Raw genomic sequence first — 21,098 nt, forward strand, 5'->3', positions numbered from 1 at the left:
AGATTTTAACAATAAAAGAACAATAACAGTTGCTGTGTATTGGCACTGAGGGGAGCCAGATGCTGTGCCGAGCACTGTGCAGGCATTTGCCCATTCGGTCCCCACAATGACCCAGGGGAAGAAGCTGCAATTATTATTATCACCCCTTAACAAAAAGCCTTAAGTACATGTGCAGAAAAGTCCACAAATCATAAACTGGACCCAGCCATGAAACCAGCATCCAGGTTAAAAAATAGAACAATTGACACACCACTAAAAGCACAAGTGATAAAAGAGAAGATTGATAAATTGGACTTTATAAACATTTAAAACTTTTGTTTCAAAGGATACCATCCAGAAGTGAAAAGGCAACACACAGGATGGGGAAGATATTTGAAATCATCTATCTGATAAGAGTCTAGTACCCAGAATATATAGAGAACTCTTACAACTCATTAATAAAAAGTCAAATAATCACATTTTAAAATAGGGAAAGGACTTGGAGACATTTCTCCAAAAAAGATATACAGATGCTAATAAACAAATGAAAAGATGTTCAACATTATTAGACATTAAGAAATGAAGGTTAAAACCAAAAAGAGATGCCACTTCAGAGCAACCAGATGGCTATAATCAGTAAACAGATAATAAGTGTGGGCGAGGATGTGGAGAAGTTGGCACACTCATACACTGCTGCTGGAAACATAAAATGGTGCAGCTGCTTTGGAAAGCTGTTTGATGGTTCCTCAAAAGGTTAAACATAGAGTTACCATTTCATTCAATTCCATTCCTAGTGGAATTAGAGAAAAAAACCATATGTCCACCCAAAAAGCTGAACATGAATACTCATAGCAGCATTATTCATAGTAGCTTAAAAGTAGAAACAACCCCCGCACCCCCCCACACAAAGTAGAAACAACCTAAATGTCCACCAACTCATGAGTGGGTAAATAAAATGTGGTATATCCATACAATGGAATATTATCCAGCAGTAAAAAGGAATAGAGTACTGATACATGCTACAACATGATGAAACCTGAAAACACTATCTTAAATGAAAAGACCACATATTCTATGATTCCATTCTATATGACACGTCCAGAATAGACAAATAGACAGAAAATAGATGAGTGGTTGCCTAGAGTCACGGGATGGGGAAGGGTGGGGTCAAGAGGATAGGGAGTGACTGCTAATATTTTCTTCTGGGGATGATGAAAATTGTTATAAAATTATATTATGATGTTGGTTGCACAACTCAAATATACTTAGAACTACTGAATTGTACACTTTAAATAGATGAACTTTATGGTATGTAAATTATATCTCAATAAATTATATCTCAATAATTATATCTTTTTAAAAATAAAAAGATACTCCATGCCTTTTTTCATGCAATACCTGGATTGCCCCTACCTTCTCCTTGCTATCTGAATGCCCTCAAAATAGCTGACTGCTAAGGCCCAACTCAAATGTCATTACAAAGATTTCCTTGATCCATTCCCATCAGAAGTAATCTCTTTCTCCTCTGAATTGCCACATTAACTTACATCATTCACTCAGAGATAATTTACAAGGCACCCATCATGTGTCTGGCACTTATTACATTTCACATGATTATTTAAGTCCTCATTTCATCTCTGCTACTACACTGTAACCTTTTGGAGGGAGGAGATTGTATCTTGTTCCCTTCTGTGTACTCAGAACCCGCCAAGTGACTGGCACACAAAAGGCATTCAAGAAAGGTATACAGATTTCATTCTACATTTCCTTTTTCTCATATCAGCTTCCTCCCAGGACACAGCTTCTCAATGGCAGGTTCCAGGCCTGATGCATCATTGTATCCCCCATAGAAACTGCCTAGCACTTAGTAGGTTTTTTTTGTTGAGTAAACACAAAATGATTAAATGATGAATGTGGCTTTAATTTCCATCGTAACTGTCGGCCAAAGTTTTTGAAAGGAGGTGAGACTTACATCCAGGTGTGGAGGATGGGTAGGGACAAGTGAGGATTTGCAATCCAGATAGGCAACAGCAAGAAGGAAGGAGTATGATCTTGCAAATATCTGCATGGTACAGGAAAGCATAAATGGTGCCTAGAACAATTAAAAGAGAACCAAACAGAACTTCTAGAAATGAAAACTATTAATAACTGAAACTTAATACTCAATGATTGCGCTTGATAGCAGATTAGACAGAACTGAAGAGAGAATTAGAGAAGCAGAAGATAAATGATCCAGAATATACCACAGAGAAATAGACAGATGTAAAACATGAAAGAGAATTGGGAAGGCATTGAAGACAGGGCGAGAAAGTCTAAAATACGTTTATTAAGAGTTTCAGAAGGATGTAAGAGAGAAGAAGAGGCAGACACAATAATTGAAGAGATAATGACTGAGAACTTTCCAAAACTGATGAGAGCTAATAATCCACAAATTCAAGAATCCCAACAAACCCCCAGCTAAATAATAAGAATAAATCCATGTCTAAATACATGATAGAAAAGCTGAAGAACATTAAAGACAAAGAGAAGAATCTAAGGAGCATCTAGAGAATACAATAAATTACCTTCAAAAGAATGACAGGTGATGCTGACTTCTAAATAGCAACAATGGAAGCCAGGTAATGGTGAAATGCTATCTTTGATGGGCCAAAAGAAAATAGCTACCCAAATAAAATTCTATACCCACCAAAATGTACTTCAAGAACAAAGTTTAAATAAAGACATTTTCAGACAAACAAAATCAGAACTTTCTGCTCATAGAACCTCATTAAATTCTAAAGGATATACTCTGTGTAAAAGGAATATTAACCCTGATGGAAGGCTTGAGATAAAAGTAGAAATGAAGAGCAAAGAAACTGATAAATACATCTGCAGGTCTATCTGAACATTAACTATATATAAACAATAATATTAATGTCCAGTAGAATTTCTTTCTCTCTTTAGTATTTGGTAGCATTATAATACATGAAAACTACGGCATATATGTCAAAGTAGCATTGCAGTGGCTGGGAAAAGATAAAAGGTACTGATTATATAAATTTAAATATTCATGTTGTAATTTCAAGGACAACATTTAAAAAACAGAAAAGATGTATAATCTCCAAGCTGGTCGAGAAGGGAAATAGAATTAAAAAATAATCAATTCAGAATAGCCAAAAAGAATAGAAAAATAACATAGAAAGGGTGAGATGAAAAGAAAACACAAAATAAGCGAGTGGATTTACACCCATATACATCAATAATTATATTAAATATCAAAAGACTAAATGCTTCAGTTAAAATATAAAGATCGTTGTATAGCTTGGATTTGAAAAATACAACTATACGTGGTTTACAAGCAGCATACAGGAAACATAAGGATATATAAAGACTGAAAGTAAAAGGAGGTAATAAAATATAGCTTACAAAAGAATGGTGGTGACTATATTAACATAAAATAAAAGAGACTTTATCATTAAAAGTATTACTAGAGATAAGAAGGCTGCTGTATAATGGTAAATGTTTTAATTTATAAGAATATATAACTATCTTAATTTTATATACACCTAATGACATAGTTTCAAAACAAAAATCGATAGAATGATAATTCAATACATCTCTCTCAGTATCTGACAGAACATGGAGACAAGTCAGTATGGATATAAAAGATGTATTTATCAGATAGGGATAGGTTATGCCTCAGTAACAAAAAACTCCAAAGTCTCAGTGGCTTGGTTCAACAAAGGTTTATTTGTCAGTCACACAAAGTCCAGTGAAGTCAGGCAATTCTCAGGACAGTTCTCCTCCAAGGAGTGACCCAGAGATCCAGTCTGCTCTCATCACATGCCTCTGCCATCTCACTCTGTAGTTCTCACAGATGCTTCTAAAGAAGAGAAAGTGTGGAGGAAGCACACTGGCTCTTAATTGCCTTGGCTCAGAAGTTACACATATCATTTTCATTCACATCTCTTTAGCTAGAACTGGTCACACATTCTCTCCCATCTCTAAGTATACTGAGAAGTGTAGTCTGCCTATGTCTCCAGAAAAGAGAGGAAAACCAGGCCGGAGCGGGAACCTATAGTCTCTACTCAGAGGATTTGAACAAAACAGTGAAAAAACTTGACCTAATAGACATACATAGATAACTCTGTGTCCAACACCTTATTTTCAGACACATAAGACAATTTACAAAATTTGACTATAACCTGGGCTATAAAGCCAGTCTCACCAAATTTCAAAGAACCAAAATCATATAGAGCATATTAGCTAACCAGCTATTTCTTATAACTAAGGTATAAATCAATAATAAGAGATAATTAGAAATTTCCATATGCTAGGAAAATTTTAAATACACTTCTAAATAACCTATGGGTTAAAGAAGAACTGATAAAGGAAGCTAAAAAATATTTTGAATGAACTGATAGCAAATTAATTCATATAAAGATTTGTGAGTGTAGGTAAATCAGTACATAGAGGGAAATTTATAGTCTTAGATACATATGTCAGAGAAGAAAAGAAGCTGAAAATTGATAAAATAAACATCGACTCCAAGAAGTTGTAAAAAGAATGTCAAGGCATGGGACTTCCCTGGTGGTGCAATGGTTGGGAATCTGCCCGCCAATGCAGGGGACACGGGTTCGATCCCTGGTCTGGGAAGATCCCACGTGCCACAGAGCAACTAAGCCCATGCACCACAACTCCTAAGCCTGTGCTCTAGAGCCCACGAGGCACAACTACTAAAGCCCCCACAGCTAGAGCCCATGCTCCACAATGGGCAAAGCCACCATAATGAGAAGCCCGCGAGCTACAATGAAGAGTAGCCCCCCACTTGCTCCAACTAGAGAAAAGCCTGCGCGCAGCAATTAAGACAGAACGCAGCCAAAAAAAAAGGAATGTCAAGACAAATTCAATAAAAGTAGGAAGAAGTAAATAATAAAGGCATGAACAGAAAATAATAAAATAAGAAAGCAAAGATTAAAACAGAGCCAAAAGACAGTTCTTTGAAAAGGTAGTAAAATTGATAGACCCCTGAAGGAAATTGGTCTAGAGAAAAACAGAACTGGCACCAAGAAAGCAATATTAGGAATAAAAAGTGAGACATCACTACAGACGCTGCCAGCATTAAAGAAAAACGAGGGTATTCTGAACAACTTTGAGTCAATACATTTGAAAGTTTAAATGAAACGGACAACCTGGAAAGGTGTAATATACCAATTTTGACTCAAGACAAAATAGAAAACCTAGAGAGTCCTCTAATAATTAAGAACACTGAAAATCCCTTTCATTAAGAAAACTTTAAGTCTAGATGGTTTCACTGGCCAGTTCTATCCAACATTCAAAGAAGAAACAATTTTAGTCTTCTAGAGAACAGAGAAACAGTAAATAATCCCCAATTCATTTATGAGAGTAACATAACCTGCCTACCAAAACAGCAAAAGGATACAGCAAGAAAAGAAAGTTACAGGCCAATTTTACTCATAAATATAAATGAAAACTCCTTAATAAAGTGTTAGCCACATAAATCACTATATAAAAGGATACCACAAAAGTGGGCTAATCCCAGGAACACAAGGTTGATTTAACAATAGAAAATCTATTCATACAATTCAGCACAGAAACTGATTAAAGGACAAAAACTACACGCAGAGAACCATTTGATAAAAAATTTATATTTAGTCATGATTTTAAAACTAAAAAAAATGATAATCTACAACATTATGAACAGAAGGGAATTACCATAACTTGATAAAGATTATGTCTGTGGCTACCATAATTAATGGTAAAATATTGCAAGCTTTTCCTTTTGAGATCAGGACGTCAAGGATGCCCACTGCACCCATTTTATTCAACATTTTACTGGCAGTCTTATCCAGTGCAGTGAGGCGAGAAAAAGAAATAAAAGATGTAAGAGTTGGAAAAGAAATAAAAGTCATCTTTCAAAGGTGCTATAATTAGTATATATAGAGAAACCCCAAATGATCTACAACTATGTTATCTAAATTAACAAGAAAATTTAGCATTTTTATTGGATTCAAAATAAACATATTAAAAATATGTTTCCATATAATCACCCACTGAATTATTGAAAGAAGCTACTGGGGGGAAGATCTGCACTTGGGGGACAAGAAGGTCTTCTGAACGTTCAGAGATAAACCTGTCGGAACAGGATACCCTGTGTGTGAGTGAGCTTCCCGTCACTGGAAGGGTTCAAGCAGGGACAGGATGGGCTGCGTCCAGGGGTGCTGGAGAAAGAAACTGGGCTCAGAGTGAGAGGCTGGTTCTCCCCAGGCTGGACCTCAGCTCTTCTCACACTTGTCCCTGGGAGGCAGCCTCTCTCCTTTCTTCTGGTTCCTCTCAGAATCAACTTAATCCTTCGGTAAAGTGGGTAAAATAAACCAGGATTTATGGCTCCAGAACATGTTGTAACAATCCCTAATCTTATCGCTGTCCACTTCCTTCTCCTAGGCTTTCCTTTCAGAGAAAACCCACAACGGCATTTCTCTTGCCCTGCCTCCTGCCCCCGCCCCCGGCCCCACCAGACTTATCTACCAAGTTCAAGTTCTGTGGCAAACGGAACAGCTCCCCCGATGGCTGTAGGTGCCGGCCTAGGGGCTTCTCCACAAGCACAAACTTGAGTGGGTTCACCCTGTTCAAAGCCTTCAAAGTCTCCCCGCTGCCTAGAGTCATGGTTTTTTTCCAACAACAGACCCCTTTGATAAAGGCAAATCTTTCCTTGCAAATAGCACCCCACTGAGTATTTACTCGGTTCCCAGCACCGTGCTAAGGCTTTACGGGCTTGATTCATGGAATCCCCCATGAGTCCCCATGAGGTAGGACCTATTATTAGCTCCCCAGGTCACTAAGTGGGGACTTGGGACTGGGACTTTCTCAGTTCAGGCCACACACTCTGAAACACCATGCCATCTGGTTTGGTTTGGTTTGGTTTGGTTTTTGTAACTGTTTTTCCAGTGAAATTTAACATAGTCCCTTAAAGGCACAACACAAAGGCACAACACGGAACAGTGCAGCTGCTTTCACTGGAGCAGGGATGGAGGGCCTGGACTTCTCAGCTTTGCCACCTTATCCCCCAAAGCAGCTCCCCCATACCACCCAGCCACCATCCATAATCCTCACCAGAGGGGCCCAGGAGGTAGAGCACATAAGCATGCAGACCTGGGTCAGTCCTGTGCTCTCTAGCTACCTGACCTTGAGCCTTGGTTTTCTCACCTGCAAAATGGGGCTAATAGGCCTTCCTACTTTCGTAGGGTTATTGTGAGGATTAAACGAGATGGTGAATGTAAGGGCTCATCATCCAGAAGGTGCTGCATACATGTTGTATGCGATTATTGGTGGTCTCTGTGGATTGGGGTAGCCCCTCGGCACCTCCCTCTGGACTCTCAACATGGCAAACCGGGGGCCGTGAGCTCTGGAAGATGCCGCAACCCAGGTTCACGTCACCTGTTGAAAATTCATCCTCTGGTCATAGCACTTTGCCGGGCCCACTGTGCCTTTACCTGATTGGTTGCTGTCTGTCTCCCCCCAAGACTCTAAGTGCCATGAGGACAGGGATTGTTTCTGGTTTTGCTAGCTGCATCCATAGTGCCTATCACCAGGGGGTGCTTAAGAAACACCTGTTGAATTAAAAAAAAATTAAAGTCCTTGGGAAGATGATAAAACTATAACTCTGAAACATAATTTGTTAGAATCACAGAACTCCAGGGCTCAAAGGGGGCTCAGAAACCAGCCAGACAATTTCCTCAGAGGAAACGGAAACACAGGGACAGAGAAGGACTTCCCGGGATGCAGAGTGAGTGAGAACAGGACAAGAAGCCAGGCCTCTGTGTGACCCCCTCACCTGCCATTTCCCATCTGTCATAAGCCCCACTTACCTTCACCATTGGCACTTGACGAATGCTAACTGATCACCTCCATCAGCCCTAAGATCTTGGCACAAAAACTCCAGAAGCTGCTGGCAAAGCCTCCTTTCCGGTAAATTCTTTTCTTAGCTCTGGAACTACTGGTTCCAAAGATGCACAACCGGTCCTGAAAATAGCCATTTCACCCCAAATTAAGAACAAGCCCTGTTTTTGAGGATTCTCAATTTGGGGTTCCTCTCAGGCAGAGTTCTAGACCATCTGAGTTGGCAGGGACCTGAGATATTCTGGGCCAATTCCAGAAGGGGAAACCGAGGCCAGAGAAGGACAGAGACTTTCCCAAGGTCACACAGGGAATCAGTGACAGGGCTGGGACCAGAACCTGGGCTCTCCACTCTCTGGCCAGTGCTCCTGTCTCTACAGCAGGCTGTAAGTAGTCGGACTGGATTAACTTGAAGGTACTTGCAGGCTCTGATCTGAGGCTAATAGAGTCTTCTTTGAACAGGGGTGTGGTCTTCTTCAGACTGTGGTCAGCTGTGCAAACTCCTGTCACAGGTCCTCAGCACTGAGTAACTTTCTACGTGCAAAAATGACAATATGGCATTCCAAAACAAATTGGCATTCCAAGGACAAACTGATATTCCAAAAAAACAAAATTCCAAACTGGTATTCAAATTAGTTGCCAACATTAAAAAACTATTTTTACATGCAAATCCAGGATTCCACATTCTCTTAGAAAAATCAGACAATCTGGTAATACTGATCTTCCCTTTCGGCGTGCGACACTTGGCTGAACTACACAGCGGTTGTCACACATTTGCCTGTCCACAGCTGGCCAAATTGCCTCCTTCCTATTGCCTCCCCAGGTCCTGAAGGCATCTGAGTTTGCAGCCCCTGTTCTATTGAGATTTGCGAATCCCCTCTGTTACTATTCCCCAGATAAGGGGTCACGTAGGCACTGTTTGTTGCCTCCAGGGAGTTTGCTTCCAGTCTGTTCCATGGTTGGCCACGTAGATGGTGGTGGGGAGAGAGAGCTTGATTTGAACCATGGCCGATCTGAATTCATGTATAACAGGTCATGCTGTAATGTACTTCCAAAGCCTAATGAACTTTAATTACCTCAGAACCAGGACTGAACATGCTTGTTTTGGTTGAGGCAGATAAGAAGGCCCCTCTTGGAAATGACTTCATAGACTGTCAAGCCATCGAAATGAAATCCAGATGCCATTGCATTCTGGGCAAACTAGGGGTCAAGTCTGGATGGCCCTTTGGAAGTTTTGAAGGCAACCAGTGCCGATATCAAGAGGGTCTGGAGGTCTGTCTTCAGGTTCTTGAGCAATGACAGCACTCAGATAAATAATGCCTTTCTATGACCTTGCCAGGGGCTGTCACCACCAACCCGTGTTTCATAATCCATGGAGGTGGGGGAGGTTTAGAGTAAAGACAGGCTGCTGAGCAATCCATCAGGAGGTGGCCCAGGAAATCTGGGCAGACACTCTTAGAGAGTTCTTGGCAAGCTTCAAATTTTGGAACTTTAAAAGCAATGGCTTCGTTCCTACCACACGTATCAGCAGTCAAATCTCAAAGCCAACAGAAATATTAGAGTCCAGGAGTATTCGATATGGGAGAGCCCTTGTATGTTTCATCTCGTCTAACTCTCTACCTTAATTGAGAAGTACCCTACAGCACCCCGGACAAGAAGGGTCAGCCAGCCTTGGTGGGGCAATGTCTTCCTGATAGTGGGTCAGAAGCTGTCCCCACTGAAACGTCCAACTCCTGTCCCCACTTTTATCCTCAAAATAAGAACCATTTTTATGCCTGCCTTTATCTATGTACATTGAGCACCACCATACTTGCCCTCTCATCTGCAGGCTAAACTGTTCCAAGTCATCCTTCCTGGGAGGCCTTGATTTTGAGGCCTAGCTACTGTCCTGCAATTGGCCAGTGCCCCTTTTCAGCATCTTTTCACAACAGCTGTGACTTTAAAAGGACACAGTTCTTGCTCTATGGCCTCCAGAGAAGAACGGCTGAGTCCAGCTGTACCACATCCCAGGCTCACATGCCCAGTTTGCACTGATTGTTCCCTAACAGTAAACAGCTTTTATTTATTTAACAAACACTCATGTAGCTCAGCTTACTTTAGCAATATTCATTAAATCCCCATAACCCTCGGAGTTTCGAGTCTATTATTGTCATCCCTGGTGTACAGATGATGAAACCAAGACACAGGGGAGTAAAGTCACTCGGCCAAAGTACCAGTTAAGTGGGGAGGCTGGGGGGCTTCCCTGGTGGCGCAGTGGCTAAGAATCCACCTGCCAATGCAGGCGACACGGGTTCGAGCCCTGATCTAGGAAGATCCCACATGCCGAGGAGCAACTAAGCCGGTGCACGCCACAACTACTGAGCCTGTGCTCTAGAGCCCACGACCCACAACTACAGAGCCCGCACGCCTCAAGCCCGTGCTCCACAACGAGAAGCCACCGCAATGAGAAGCCTGCGCACCGCAACGAAGAGTGGCCCCCACTCGCCGCAACTAGAGAAAGCCCTCGCGCAGCAATGAAGACCCAACGCAGCCATAAATAAAATAAAATAGAATACAATTTAAAAAGTGGGGAGACTGGGACTCAAACTCAGATCATTGGAGTCTGGAGCTGGTGCCCGTAACCTCCCTGTGCTGCCTCTCTGTGCAGTTGTTCATGTTAAGCACAGTGATGAAGATCTCTAGGGAGATCTGGAAATACTTTGTCTCCTGGGTAAGTCAGCCTCAACCTGAGATGTGAAGTGACTTGCCTTAAGTCACTCCATTCTGCAGTGATGGAGTTGGGACTTCACCTGGGTTCCAAGTTCAGGGCTCTTTGCTCTAGCCTAGAGCATGCCGAGTGGACTCATCAGATTTAATTGAAGGGGAATCCTCCAGGGGAGCAACATCACAAAGATCCTACCCAGGGAAGTGAAATGCATTCTAACCTGGCTTTAAGCCCACATGCATATCTAACAGTCCACAATTACCCAGTGGGTTCCTGGTCCAGGGAGACAAAAACTAATTAACCTAAGCATCTGATATTTTGAAAGTGCACGTTAGGAAATACATGGAGACCTCATTAATTCATACCCCAATAATTCAGCAGTCATCATGGTCTCTTGTTGGGCTGAAGTACATATTACATTAACCCAGAGATGGGCAGACTTTTGTAAAGGGTCAGATAGTAAATATGTTGGGAAATGTGGTCATACACAGCCTGTTGACTCCTGCACAGCTGCATGAACGTGTTCCTGGGGCCTGAAACATTTCCTAACAGGAAGGTAAGGAGCCCTCACAGCTAGTGCTGGGCATATCACCTTGTTTGCAAATATCTTTCCCCTGCTAACAGGTTTGATGTATATGTCTTTGTTCTGCTTAAGTGGCATCTGGCCAACCCCACTGCTTATATCTGTTCCTGGGGAGAGGGAACAGGGTCCTCCTCCTGCAGCACAATGAGGGGCACATGCAGACCATCTTCCTGTGTCAGCTGCAGGACAGGACCCGCTGACCATGGGGAACCAGTGCTATTAAAGCAGGTCTCGCTTTCTTCTGTGAGTAAAGCATCATTCCATCTAGTGCCTATGTGAGCTGTGTCTTACTTGGTGACTCCGACACCTGAAACCATGCACCTTAAATTTCTTACTATCTCTGCCTTTTAATTGAGGTATTTAGACATTTAATGTGATTATTGATATGATCAGATTTTAGCATATCACCTTGCTATTTGTTTTCTACATGTCTCATCTATTCTTTGCTTCATTTTTTCCTTTTTCTGCCTTCTTCTGGAATATTTGAAAATAATTTTTATGATTTCATTGCATCTCCTCTGTTCACTTATTAGCTACAGCTGTTTGTTATTTTCATGGTTGTTTTAGACTTTTTAGTGTATATTTTTACCTTATCACATTCTACTCTCAAGTGACATTATAACACATCACGAATACTATAAGATCCTTATAATAATACTTCCATTTCTCCCCCTTCTGACTTTATGCTTTTGTTGTCATATATTTTGCTTTCTTGTATGTTATAAAACTCGAAGTACATTATTATTTTTGTTTAAACAATTATCTTTCTTTTAAGATTTTCTTTTTGATGTGGAATATTTTTAAAGACTTTATTGAAATTGTTACAATATTGCTTCTGTTTTATGTTTTGGTTTTTTGGCCACAAGGCATGTGGGATCTTAGCTCCCTGACCAGGGATTGAACCCACACCCATGCATTGGAAGGCGAACTCTTAACCACTTGACCACCAGGGAAGTCCCTCGATTATCTTTTAAAGACATTTAAATTATAAGAAAAAAAATTATATACTTCCCCATGGAGTTATTTTCAGTGCTCTCCATTCCTTTGTGTAGATCCAGATTTCTATCTTGGTATCATTCTTCTTCAGATACCATTTCTTATTGTTCAGGTCTACTGGTGATGAATTATTTCAGCTTTTGTTGCTTTGAAAACATTTTTCTTTCATTTCCATTTTTTTCTCTTTTTAAAAATTAAAGTAAAATTGACTTACAATATTAAATTAGTTTCAGGGATCAAAACAATATTAAATTAGTTTCAGGGGTACAATATAGTGATTCAATATTTTTATACATTACAAAGTGATCACGAGAAGTCTAGTTAACATCTGTCACCATACAAAGTTATTCCAATATTATATTCCCTATGCTAAACATTACATCCCATGACTTATTTTATAATTGGAAGTTTATACCTCTTAATCTCCCTCACCTATTTCATTCCACACTATCCCCTCTGGCAACCACCAGTTTGACCTCTGTATCTATGAGTCTGTTTCTGTTTTGTTTGTTCAGTTTGTTTTTTAGATTCCACGTATAGTGAGATCATATGGTATTTGTCTTTCTCTGACTTCACTTAGCATAATACCCTCTAGGTCCACCCATGTTGTCACAAATGGCAAGATTTCATTCGTTTTTATAGCTGAGTAATATTCCATTGTGTATATATACACCACATCTTCTTTATCCATTCATCTGTTGATGGGCACTTCGGTTGCTTCCATATCTTGGCTATTGTAAATAATGCTGCAATGAACATAGGGGCACATGTTTCTTTTAGAATTAGTGTTTTTGTTTTCTTCACAAAAATACCCAGAAGTGGAACTGCTGGATCATATGGCAGTTCTATTTTTAATTTTTTAAAGACTCTCCATACTGTTTTCCACAGCAGCTGTACCAATTTACATCCCCACCAACAGTGCACGAGGGTTCCCTTTTTCTCCACATCCTCACCAGTACTTGTTATTTCTTGTATTTTTGCTGATAGCCATTCTGACAGGTATGAGGTAACATCTCATCGTGGTTTGATTTGCATTTTCCTGATGATTAGTGATGTTGAGCATCTTTTCATGTGTCTGTTGGCCACCTGTCTTTGGAAAAAAAGATCTATTCAGGTTCTCTGCTCTTTATTTTCCTCTGCCCATTTAAAAAAAAAAATAGGGTTGTTTTTTTGATGAGTTATATATTTTGGGTATTAACCTCTTTTTGCCAAATTGTTCACACACACCTTCTCCCACTCAGGTTTTTGAAAAATTTCCTGATTTAACAATCCATTGCTTGTTTAGTAGCATATTGTTTAGCCTCCATGTGTTTGTGTTTTATGTAGTTTCTTTTTTCCTTGTATTTTATTTCTCATCTCATACCATCATGGTCAACAAAGATGCTTGATATGATTTCAATCTTCTTAAATTTATTGAGACTTGTTTTGTGGTCCAGGACGTGATCTATCCTGAAGAATGTTCTATGTGCACTTGAAAAGAATGTGTACTTTGCTGCTTCTGGATAAAATGTTCTATAAGATATCTACTAAATTAATCTGGTCTAATGTGTTGGTCAAGGCCAGTGTTTTCTTACTGATTTTCTATCTGGGTGATCTGTCCATTGATGTAAGTGGGGTGTTAAAAGTCCCCTACTATTATTGTGTTACTATAAATTTCTCCCTTTATAGTCATTATTTGCCATATGTATTTAGGTGCTCCTCTGTTGGGTGAATATATATTTTAAATCGTTGTATCTTTTTGTTGGATTGATCCCTTTATCATTATGTAATGTCCTTCCTTGTCTCTTGTTACAGTCTTTGTTTTGAAGTCTATTTTATCTAATCATTGCTACCCCAGCTTTCTTTTAGTTTCCATTTGAATGGAATTCATTTTACCATCCCCTCACTTTCAGTCTGTGTGTGTCTTTAGATCTAAAGTGAGTCTTTGTAGGCAGCATATACATGGGTCTTGTTTTTTTATCCATTCAGCCACTCTGTCTTTCATGGAGCATTTAGCCCATTTACATTTAAAGTAATTATTGATAGGTATGTACTTATTACCACTTTGTTTGTTTTACGGTTGTTTTTATAGTTCCTTTTTTCTTCTTTTGTTGTCTTCCCTTGTGATTTGATGACTATCTTTAGTGTTGTGTTTGAATTCCTTTCTCTTTTTTTGGTGTGTGTATTATAGATTTTTGGTTTGTGGTTACCATGAGACTCATATATAACTATGTAAATATGATAATTTTAAGTTGATGATCTCTTAAGTTCAACACCTAACAACCAAGCATTTTTATTCCTCCTATCCATATTTAATGTTTTTGACATATTTTACATCTTTATGTTTTCTTTATCCCTTACTTATTGTGGATATAGATGATTTTATTACTTTTGACTTTTAACCTTCCTGCTAGCTTTATAAGTGATTGATCTACTATCTTTACTATATGTTTGCCTTTACCAATAAGATTTTTCCTTTTATAATTTTCATATATCTAGTTGTAGTCTTTTCTGCCTAGAGAAGTCCCTTTAACATTTCTTGTAAAGCTAGTGCTGAACTATTTTAGCTTTTGCTTAACTGTGAAACTTTTTAAAAATATTTATTTATTTTCATTTTTTTGGCTGCGTCAGGTCTTAGTTGCAGCACACAGGATCTTCGTTGAGGCATGCGGGATCTTTCATTTTGGCAAGCAGTCTCTTCGCTGCAGCGCTCAGCCTTCTAATTGTGGCGCGCGGGCTTCGCTCTAGTTGTGGCGTGTGGTTTTCTCTCTCTAGTTGTGGCGTGCAGGCTCCAGGGCACATGGGCTCTGTAGTTGTAGCGCACGGGCTCCACAGAGTGTGGTCTCTGTAGTTTGTGGCACATGGGCTCTCTCATTGAGATGCGTGAGCTCAACAGTTGTGGTGTGTGGGCTTAGTTGCCCTGTGGCGTGTGGGATCTTAGTTCCCCAACCAGGGATCAAACCCACGTCCCCTGCATTGGAAGGCATATTCTTTACCACTGGACCACCAGGGAAGTCCCTGTGAAACTCCTGATCTCTCTTTCAAATCTAAACAATAGTCTTGCTGGGTAGACTATTCTTGGTTGTAGGTTTTTTCCTTTCATCACTTTAAATTGATCATGCTATTCCCTTTTGACCTGCAAAGTTTCTGACGAAAAGTCAGTTGATAGTCTAATGGGAGTTCCCTTCTATGTAACTGGTTGCTTTTCTCTTGCTGCTTTTAAGATTCTCTGTTTATCTTTTTTTGCCAGTTTAATTATAATGTGTCTTGGTGTGGACCTTTTTGGGCTCATCTAGTTGGGACTTTCTGTGCTTCCTGGACCTAGATGTCTGTTACCTCTCCTAGGTTAAAAAAAATTTCAGCTATTATCTCTTCAAATAGCAACCCCCCCTTCTCCTTCTGGGTCCCCTGTAACAGAAATGTTAATATGCTTGATGTTGACCCAGAGGTCTCTTAAACTACCTTCATTGTTTCAAATTATGTTTTTCTTTGTTCTGTTCAGCTTGGGTAATTTCACTGTGTCTTCCAGTTCACTGCTCTGTATCATCTCATCTACTGTTGCTTCCTTCTAGTGTATTTTTAAATTTCAGTTATTGTATTCTTCAGCCCTATTTAGTTCTTTATATTTTTGCACTCTTCATTAATCTTCTCACATGTTCATTCATTCTTCTCCTGAGTTTGCTGAGTGTCGTTATGATCATTACTTTGAACTCTTTAGGGCGTAGACTGATTATCTCCACTTCACTTAGTTCTTCTGGAGTTTTGTCTTGCTCCTTCGTCTGGAACATATTCCTATGTCTTCTCATTTTGCCTGTGTTTATTTCTGTATATTAGATAGGTTGGTTATGTTTCCTTATCTTAAAGAAGCGGCCTTATGTAGATGTCCTATGGGGCCCAGCATCACAGTCCCCTCTGGTCACGAGAGCTGTATGCTCTAGGGGTGTCCCCTATGTGGGTGGCATGGGCCCTTTTGTTGTAACAGGGCCTACTACTATGGGTGTGCTAGTAAGGGGGTGCTGGGCCCTGGTCTGGTTGGCTGCCAGGCCTTGCCTTGTGCAGTGGTGAGCTGGGTTGGGTCCTGGGGCAGCTGACTGCTTGGTCTGGGGGGTCCTGGGACTGGTGCTGGTCTGCTGGCAGGTGGGTAAAACCCTGGCACTAATGGGTCAGAGAGAAGACTGCAAAGTGATGCTTGCCACCACCAGTGTCCTCATGGTAAACAAGATGGCTGCCAGATGGCTGCCTCCCAGATGGCTGCCTCCAGTGTCTGTGTCCCCAAGGAGAATCCCAATTGCCTCCTGCCTTTCCAGGAGGCTCTCTAAAGTTAGCATGAGGGTCTGATCCAGGATCCTTTCAAATTACTGCCTCTGCACGGGGACCTGGAATATGTCAGATTTTGTGAGTGCCATTTAAGAGCAAACTCTCTATTTCCCACAGCTCTCCAGCTCTCCTGTATGCAAGCCTGCTGGCCTTCAAAGTCAATGTTCTAGGGCTTATCTTCTCAGTGCAGGACCCCTAGGCTGGGTAGCCTGATGTGGGGCTCAGATCTCTCACTCCTTGGGAAGAACCTCTGCAATTGTGATTATGCTCTCAACTGTGTGTCACCTACCTGGGTGTGTGGGTCCTGGATTTACTGTATCTTCACCTCTCCTACCCACCTTGTTGTAGTTCTTTATGTCGTTAGTTGTGGAAAATCTTTTCTGCTAGCCTCCAAGTTGTTCTCATAGATAGTTGCTCTCTAAACAGTTATAATTTTGGCATGCCTGTGGGAGGAGGTGAGTTCAGGGTCTTCCTACTCTGCCATCTTGGCCACACCCCCACCCATTTTTTAAGGACATTTTTGCTAAATACAGAATTCTACATTTTCCCCCCCCTTTCAACACTTTAAAGGTGTCATGCTATTCCTTTCTGGTTTGCATAGTTTATGATGAGAAGTCTGCTGCTACTCTGATCTTTGTTCCTTGGTATATGTTTCTTCTTATTCATTATCAGTGGTTTAGCAATTTCACTATGATGTGTCTTAGGATGTTAAGTTTTTTTCATGTTTGTTCTTCTTGAGGACTACTGAGTTTCTTGGACCTATGCCCCTTTAACATTTTTATCATATTTGGGGAATGGCCACTATTTCTTCAAATATGTTTTCTGTCTCTTTCTCTCTTTCCTCTCCTTCTGGTATGTATTTCTGACAGTTGGTATTGTTTCACAGGCTACTCTTTTCATTCCCTTTCCAGTATTTTCTCTTTGTGCTTCATTTTGAATAATATCTATTTCTGTGCCTTTAATTTCACTGATCTTTTCTTCTGCAGGGTCTAATTTCTTCTGCTGTTAATCCCATTCAGTTTATTTTAATTTCAGATAGTCTATGTATCATCTCCAAAAATTTGATTTGGATTTTTAAAAAATACATTCTATGTCTTTCCTCATTATGTTCATGTTTTCCTTTATATCTCCTTGAGCATTTATAATGTTAATAATATCTGTTTAAAATCTTTGTCAGCTAATTCTATCATCTGTGTCGTTTTGGATCTGTTGAATTATTTTTCTCCTGGTTCTGATCATATTTTTCTGCTACTCTGGTGATTTTTTTTTGTGCCAAATATAATAAACTTTACATTGTTGAGTGTTGGGTTTTGTTGTATTTCTTTAAACAGTGCTGGACTTCGTTCTGCCAAGCAGTTACTTGCAGATCAGTTTGAGGATTAATACTGAGCTTGTTTTATGGCAGGCTAAAAGCAACCTTTACTCTAGGACTACTTTAGCCCCACCACAAAGGCATGACCTTTTCAGGATTCTATCCAACACTGTGTATTACAATGTCTCTTCTTTGGCTAGCAGAAACTTCAACTATTCCCAGATCTCTGTGAGCCCTGGGAATTACTGCTTTCTGTTTTTTCTTTCTCTGGAGGCATGGAGTTTCATCCCACATATGTCCTGATCAGAACTTACCTAAGGGTCAAGGGAGCCCTCTGTGGATCTTCTGAGCTCTGCCTCTATGAAGCTACCTTCTCTCTGTTATTTCTCCATGTAAATTTTAGCTGCCTCAGCTTTCCTGAACTCTGACCCCTGTCTCCCAGTTCAGTGATACAGTGGGCGTCTGGTTCCCCATCTCTGTGAAGACTGGAAAAATCCTAAATGAGTAAGATGGGCAATTCCCCTCTTCCTGTGTGTTTTCCTTCTCTCAGGGAGTCACAGCCCTGAGATGTCCCAATGCTTCCTGATGTCCAATGTCTGAAAACGTTTGTCTCGTATATTTTGTCTGCTTTTCTAGTTGTTTATGGCGGAAGGCAGTTCCCACAGCACTTAATCCTTCATGGGTGGAACTGAAAATCTCTATCCTAGTTGTTTTCACCATTGGTTTATACTTTAAAATATTTAACTAATAGATGGTGACTTCATTAAAAGTTGTTAGAGACAATTTAAGAAAATTGTGTTGGGAGTTAGTTCATGAATATTTTTGAGTTTCACAATTCTACCAGGAAGTTAGGCTCTGTCAAGATTTTATGAAAAGTTGAACTAGGAAAAGATCTTCAAGGTTAACTCGAATTGATCAAGACACAACCCATTACTTAACCTTTAAATTCACTTTTTAAAGTGTTCAAGATTTTGTTCAAGGGTGCCAAGACCACTCAAGGGGAAAAAATAATCTCTTCAACAAATGGTACTGGGTGAGATAACTGAATATCCATAAGCAAGAATGAAGTTGAACTCTTACCTCACACTGTACACAAAAACTAACTAAAAAATGCACCAATGACCTAAATATAAGAGCTAAAAGTGTAAAATCCTAGAAGAAAACATAGGAGTAAACTTTCATGACCTTGGATCTGCAGTGTTTACTTAGATATAACACCAAAAGCACAAACAGCACAAGAAAAAATAGATCATAGACTTCATCAAAATTTAAAACTTATATACATCAAAGGACACTATCAAGAGAGTAAAAAGACACCTACAAGATAGGAGAAAATATCTGCAAACCATGTATCTGATAACAGTCTAGTATCCAAAATATATAAAGAACTCTTACAACTCAACAACAGAGACAACTCAATTCAAAAATGGGCAAAGGACCTGAATAGACATTTCTCCAAAGATATACAAAGAACATTAAGCACATGAAAAGAAGCACAATGTCATTAGGAAAATGCAAATCAAGCCCACAATGAGAGAGCACTTCATACCCACTAGGATAGCTATTGTTATGGGTTGAATTGTGTCCCCTCCCCTGCAAAATATGTTGAAGTACTAACCCCTGGTATCTGAGACTTTGACCTTATTGGGAAATAAGGACTTTATAGATGTAATCAAGTTAAGATGAGGTGATTAAGGTGGGCCTCAATCTAATATGACTGGTTTACTTATAAAAGGGGGAAATTCGGACAACGGCACAGAGGGAAGATGGCCATGTGAAGATGGAGTAAGATATTAGAGTCATGCTACCACAAGCCAAGGAATGCCTGGGGCTACCAGAAACTGGAGGAGGCAAGGAAGGATCCTCCCCTAGTGACCTGGAGGGAGCATGGCCCTGTGAACACCTTGATTTTGGATTTCTAGCCTCCAGAACTGTGAGACAATGAATTTGCTGTTTTAAGCTACCCAGTTTGTGGTACTTTCTTATGGAGCCCTAGGACACCAACACAGCTATAATTTTAGAAATGGAAAATAACAAGTGTTGGCAAATGTGATGGTTAATTTTATGTGGCTGGGCCACGGTGCCCCTATATTTGGTTGAACATTATTTTGGATGTTTCTGTGGTGTTTTTAGGATGAGATTAACATTTAAATGGATGGACTTTTGAGAAAATCAGATTACCTTCCACAATGTGAGTAACCCATCAAAGGTCTTAATAAAACAAAGACTGACATCTCCCCTTGAGCAAGAAAGAATTATGCCAGCAGACTGTCTTTGGACTAAAACTGCACCTATTTCTTGGGTCTCCAGGTGCTGGCCTACCCTGCAGATTTTGGACTTACTAAGCCTCCACAACTGTGTGAGCAAATTCCTTAAAATAAATCCCTATCTATCTACCTACCTATATCAATATCCTATTGATTCTATTTCTCTGGAAAATCCTAACACAGCAAGGATGTGGAGAAATTGGAACCCTCATCCATTGCTGATGGAAATGTAAATGGTGCAGCCATTGTGGAAAATCATTTGGTGGTTCCTCAATTAGTTAAACACAGAGTTATCATATGACCCAGGATTTCCACTCCAAGGTATATATCTAAAGGAATTGAAAACAGGTGTTCAAACAAAAATTTGTACAAGAATATTCATAGCAACACTATTGACAATAGAAGATAAAAACAACTCAAATGTCCATCAACTGATAAATATTGATGGATATCCATACAATGGAATATTGTTCAACCATTAAAAAAATAAAATTCTGATAAATGTTATAACATGAATGAATGTTGAAAACACTATGGTGAGTGGACAAAGTCAGACGCAAAGATCACACGTTGTAAAATTCCATTTATATTAAATATCCAGAATAGGCAATTTCATAAAGACAAAAAGCAAATTAGTGGTTGCCAGGGTGTTGGGAGTAGGAGTGACTGCTTAATGACTATGGGGTTGCCTTTTGAGGGGACGAAGATATTCTAAAACTAGGTTGTGATGGTTGCACAACATCGTGAATGTATTAAATACCAATGAATCATACACTTTTAAAATGGCTAAAATGGTTAATTTATATTGCGCATTTTACTACAATTTTTAAAAGTGTTCAAATACACAGAGAAGGATAATTCTTGAACTTACTAATTAAGAAACAAATTGAAGATGTGGAAACGGAACTTTTTAAGTTAACAAAAATAAAACAACAAATCAAGAATTAAAGGTCGGGCTTCCCTGGTGGTGCAGGGGTTAGGAATCCGCCTACCAATGCAGGGGACATGGGTTCGAGCCCTGGTCCGGGAAGATCCCACATGCCACAGAGCAACTAAGCCTGTGTG

The 21,098-nt window shown here is 39.8% G+C and overlaps 1 protein-coding gene across 16 annotated transcripts in view; it reads right to left on the bottom strand.

The window, feature by feature from the left end:
* Positions 1-3,689: 3,689 nt before the first annotated feature.
* RPRD1B (regulation of nuclear pre-mRNA domain containing 1B) overlaps positions 3,690-21,098 on the bottom strand; it is a 76,968-nt gene continuing 59,559 nt past the window's right edge. For 2 of the 16 annotated variants that reach the window (XM_049699993.1, XM_033433713.2), the window contains exon 8: positions 13,112-13,244. Coding sequence is in view for 2 of the 16 variants with exons in the window: in XM_049699994.1 (XP_049555951.1) it covers positions 13,108-13,248 (141 nt within the window). In the remaining 14 variants the exon portion in view is untranslated. Of the gene's footprint in view, positions 13,249-21,098 lie in introns of all 16 variants that reach the window. The other 14 variants (XR_007472375.1, XR_007472373.1, XR_007472377.1 and 11 more) reach the window with 14 other exon arrangements.

This window comes from Orcinus orca, chromosome 16, assembly GCF_937001465.1.
Source record: "Orcinus orca chromosome 16, mOrcOrc1.1, whole genome shotgun sequence".
Classification (NCBI taxonomy): domain Eukaryota; kingdom Metazoa; phylum Chordata; class Mammalia; order Artiodactyla; family Delphinidae; genus Orcinus; species Orcinus orca.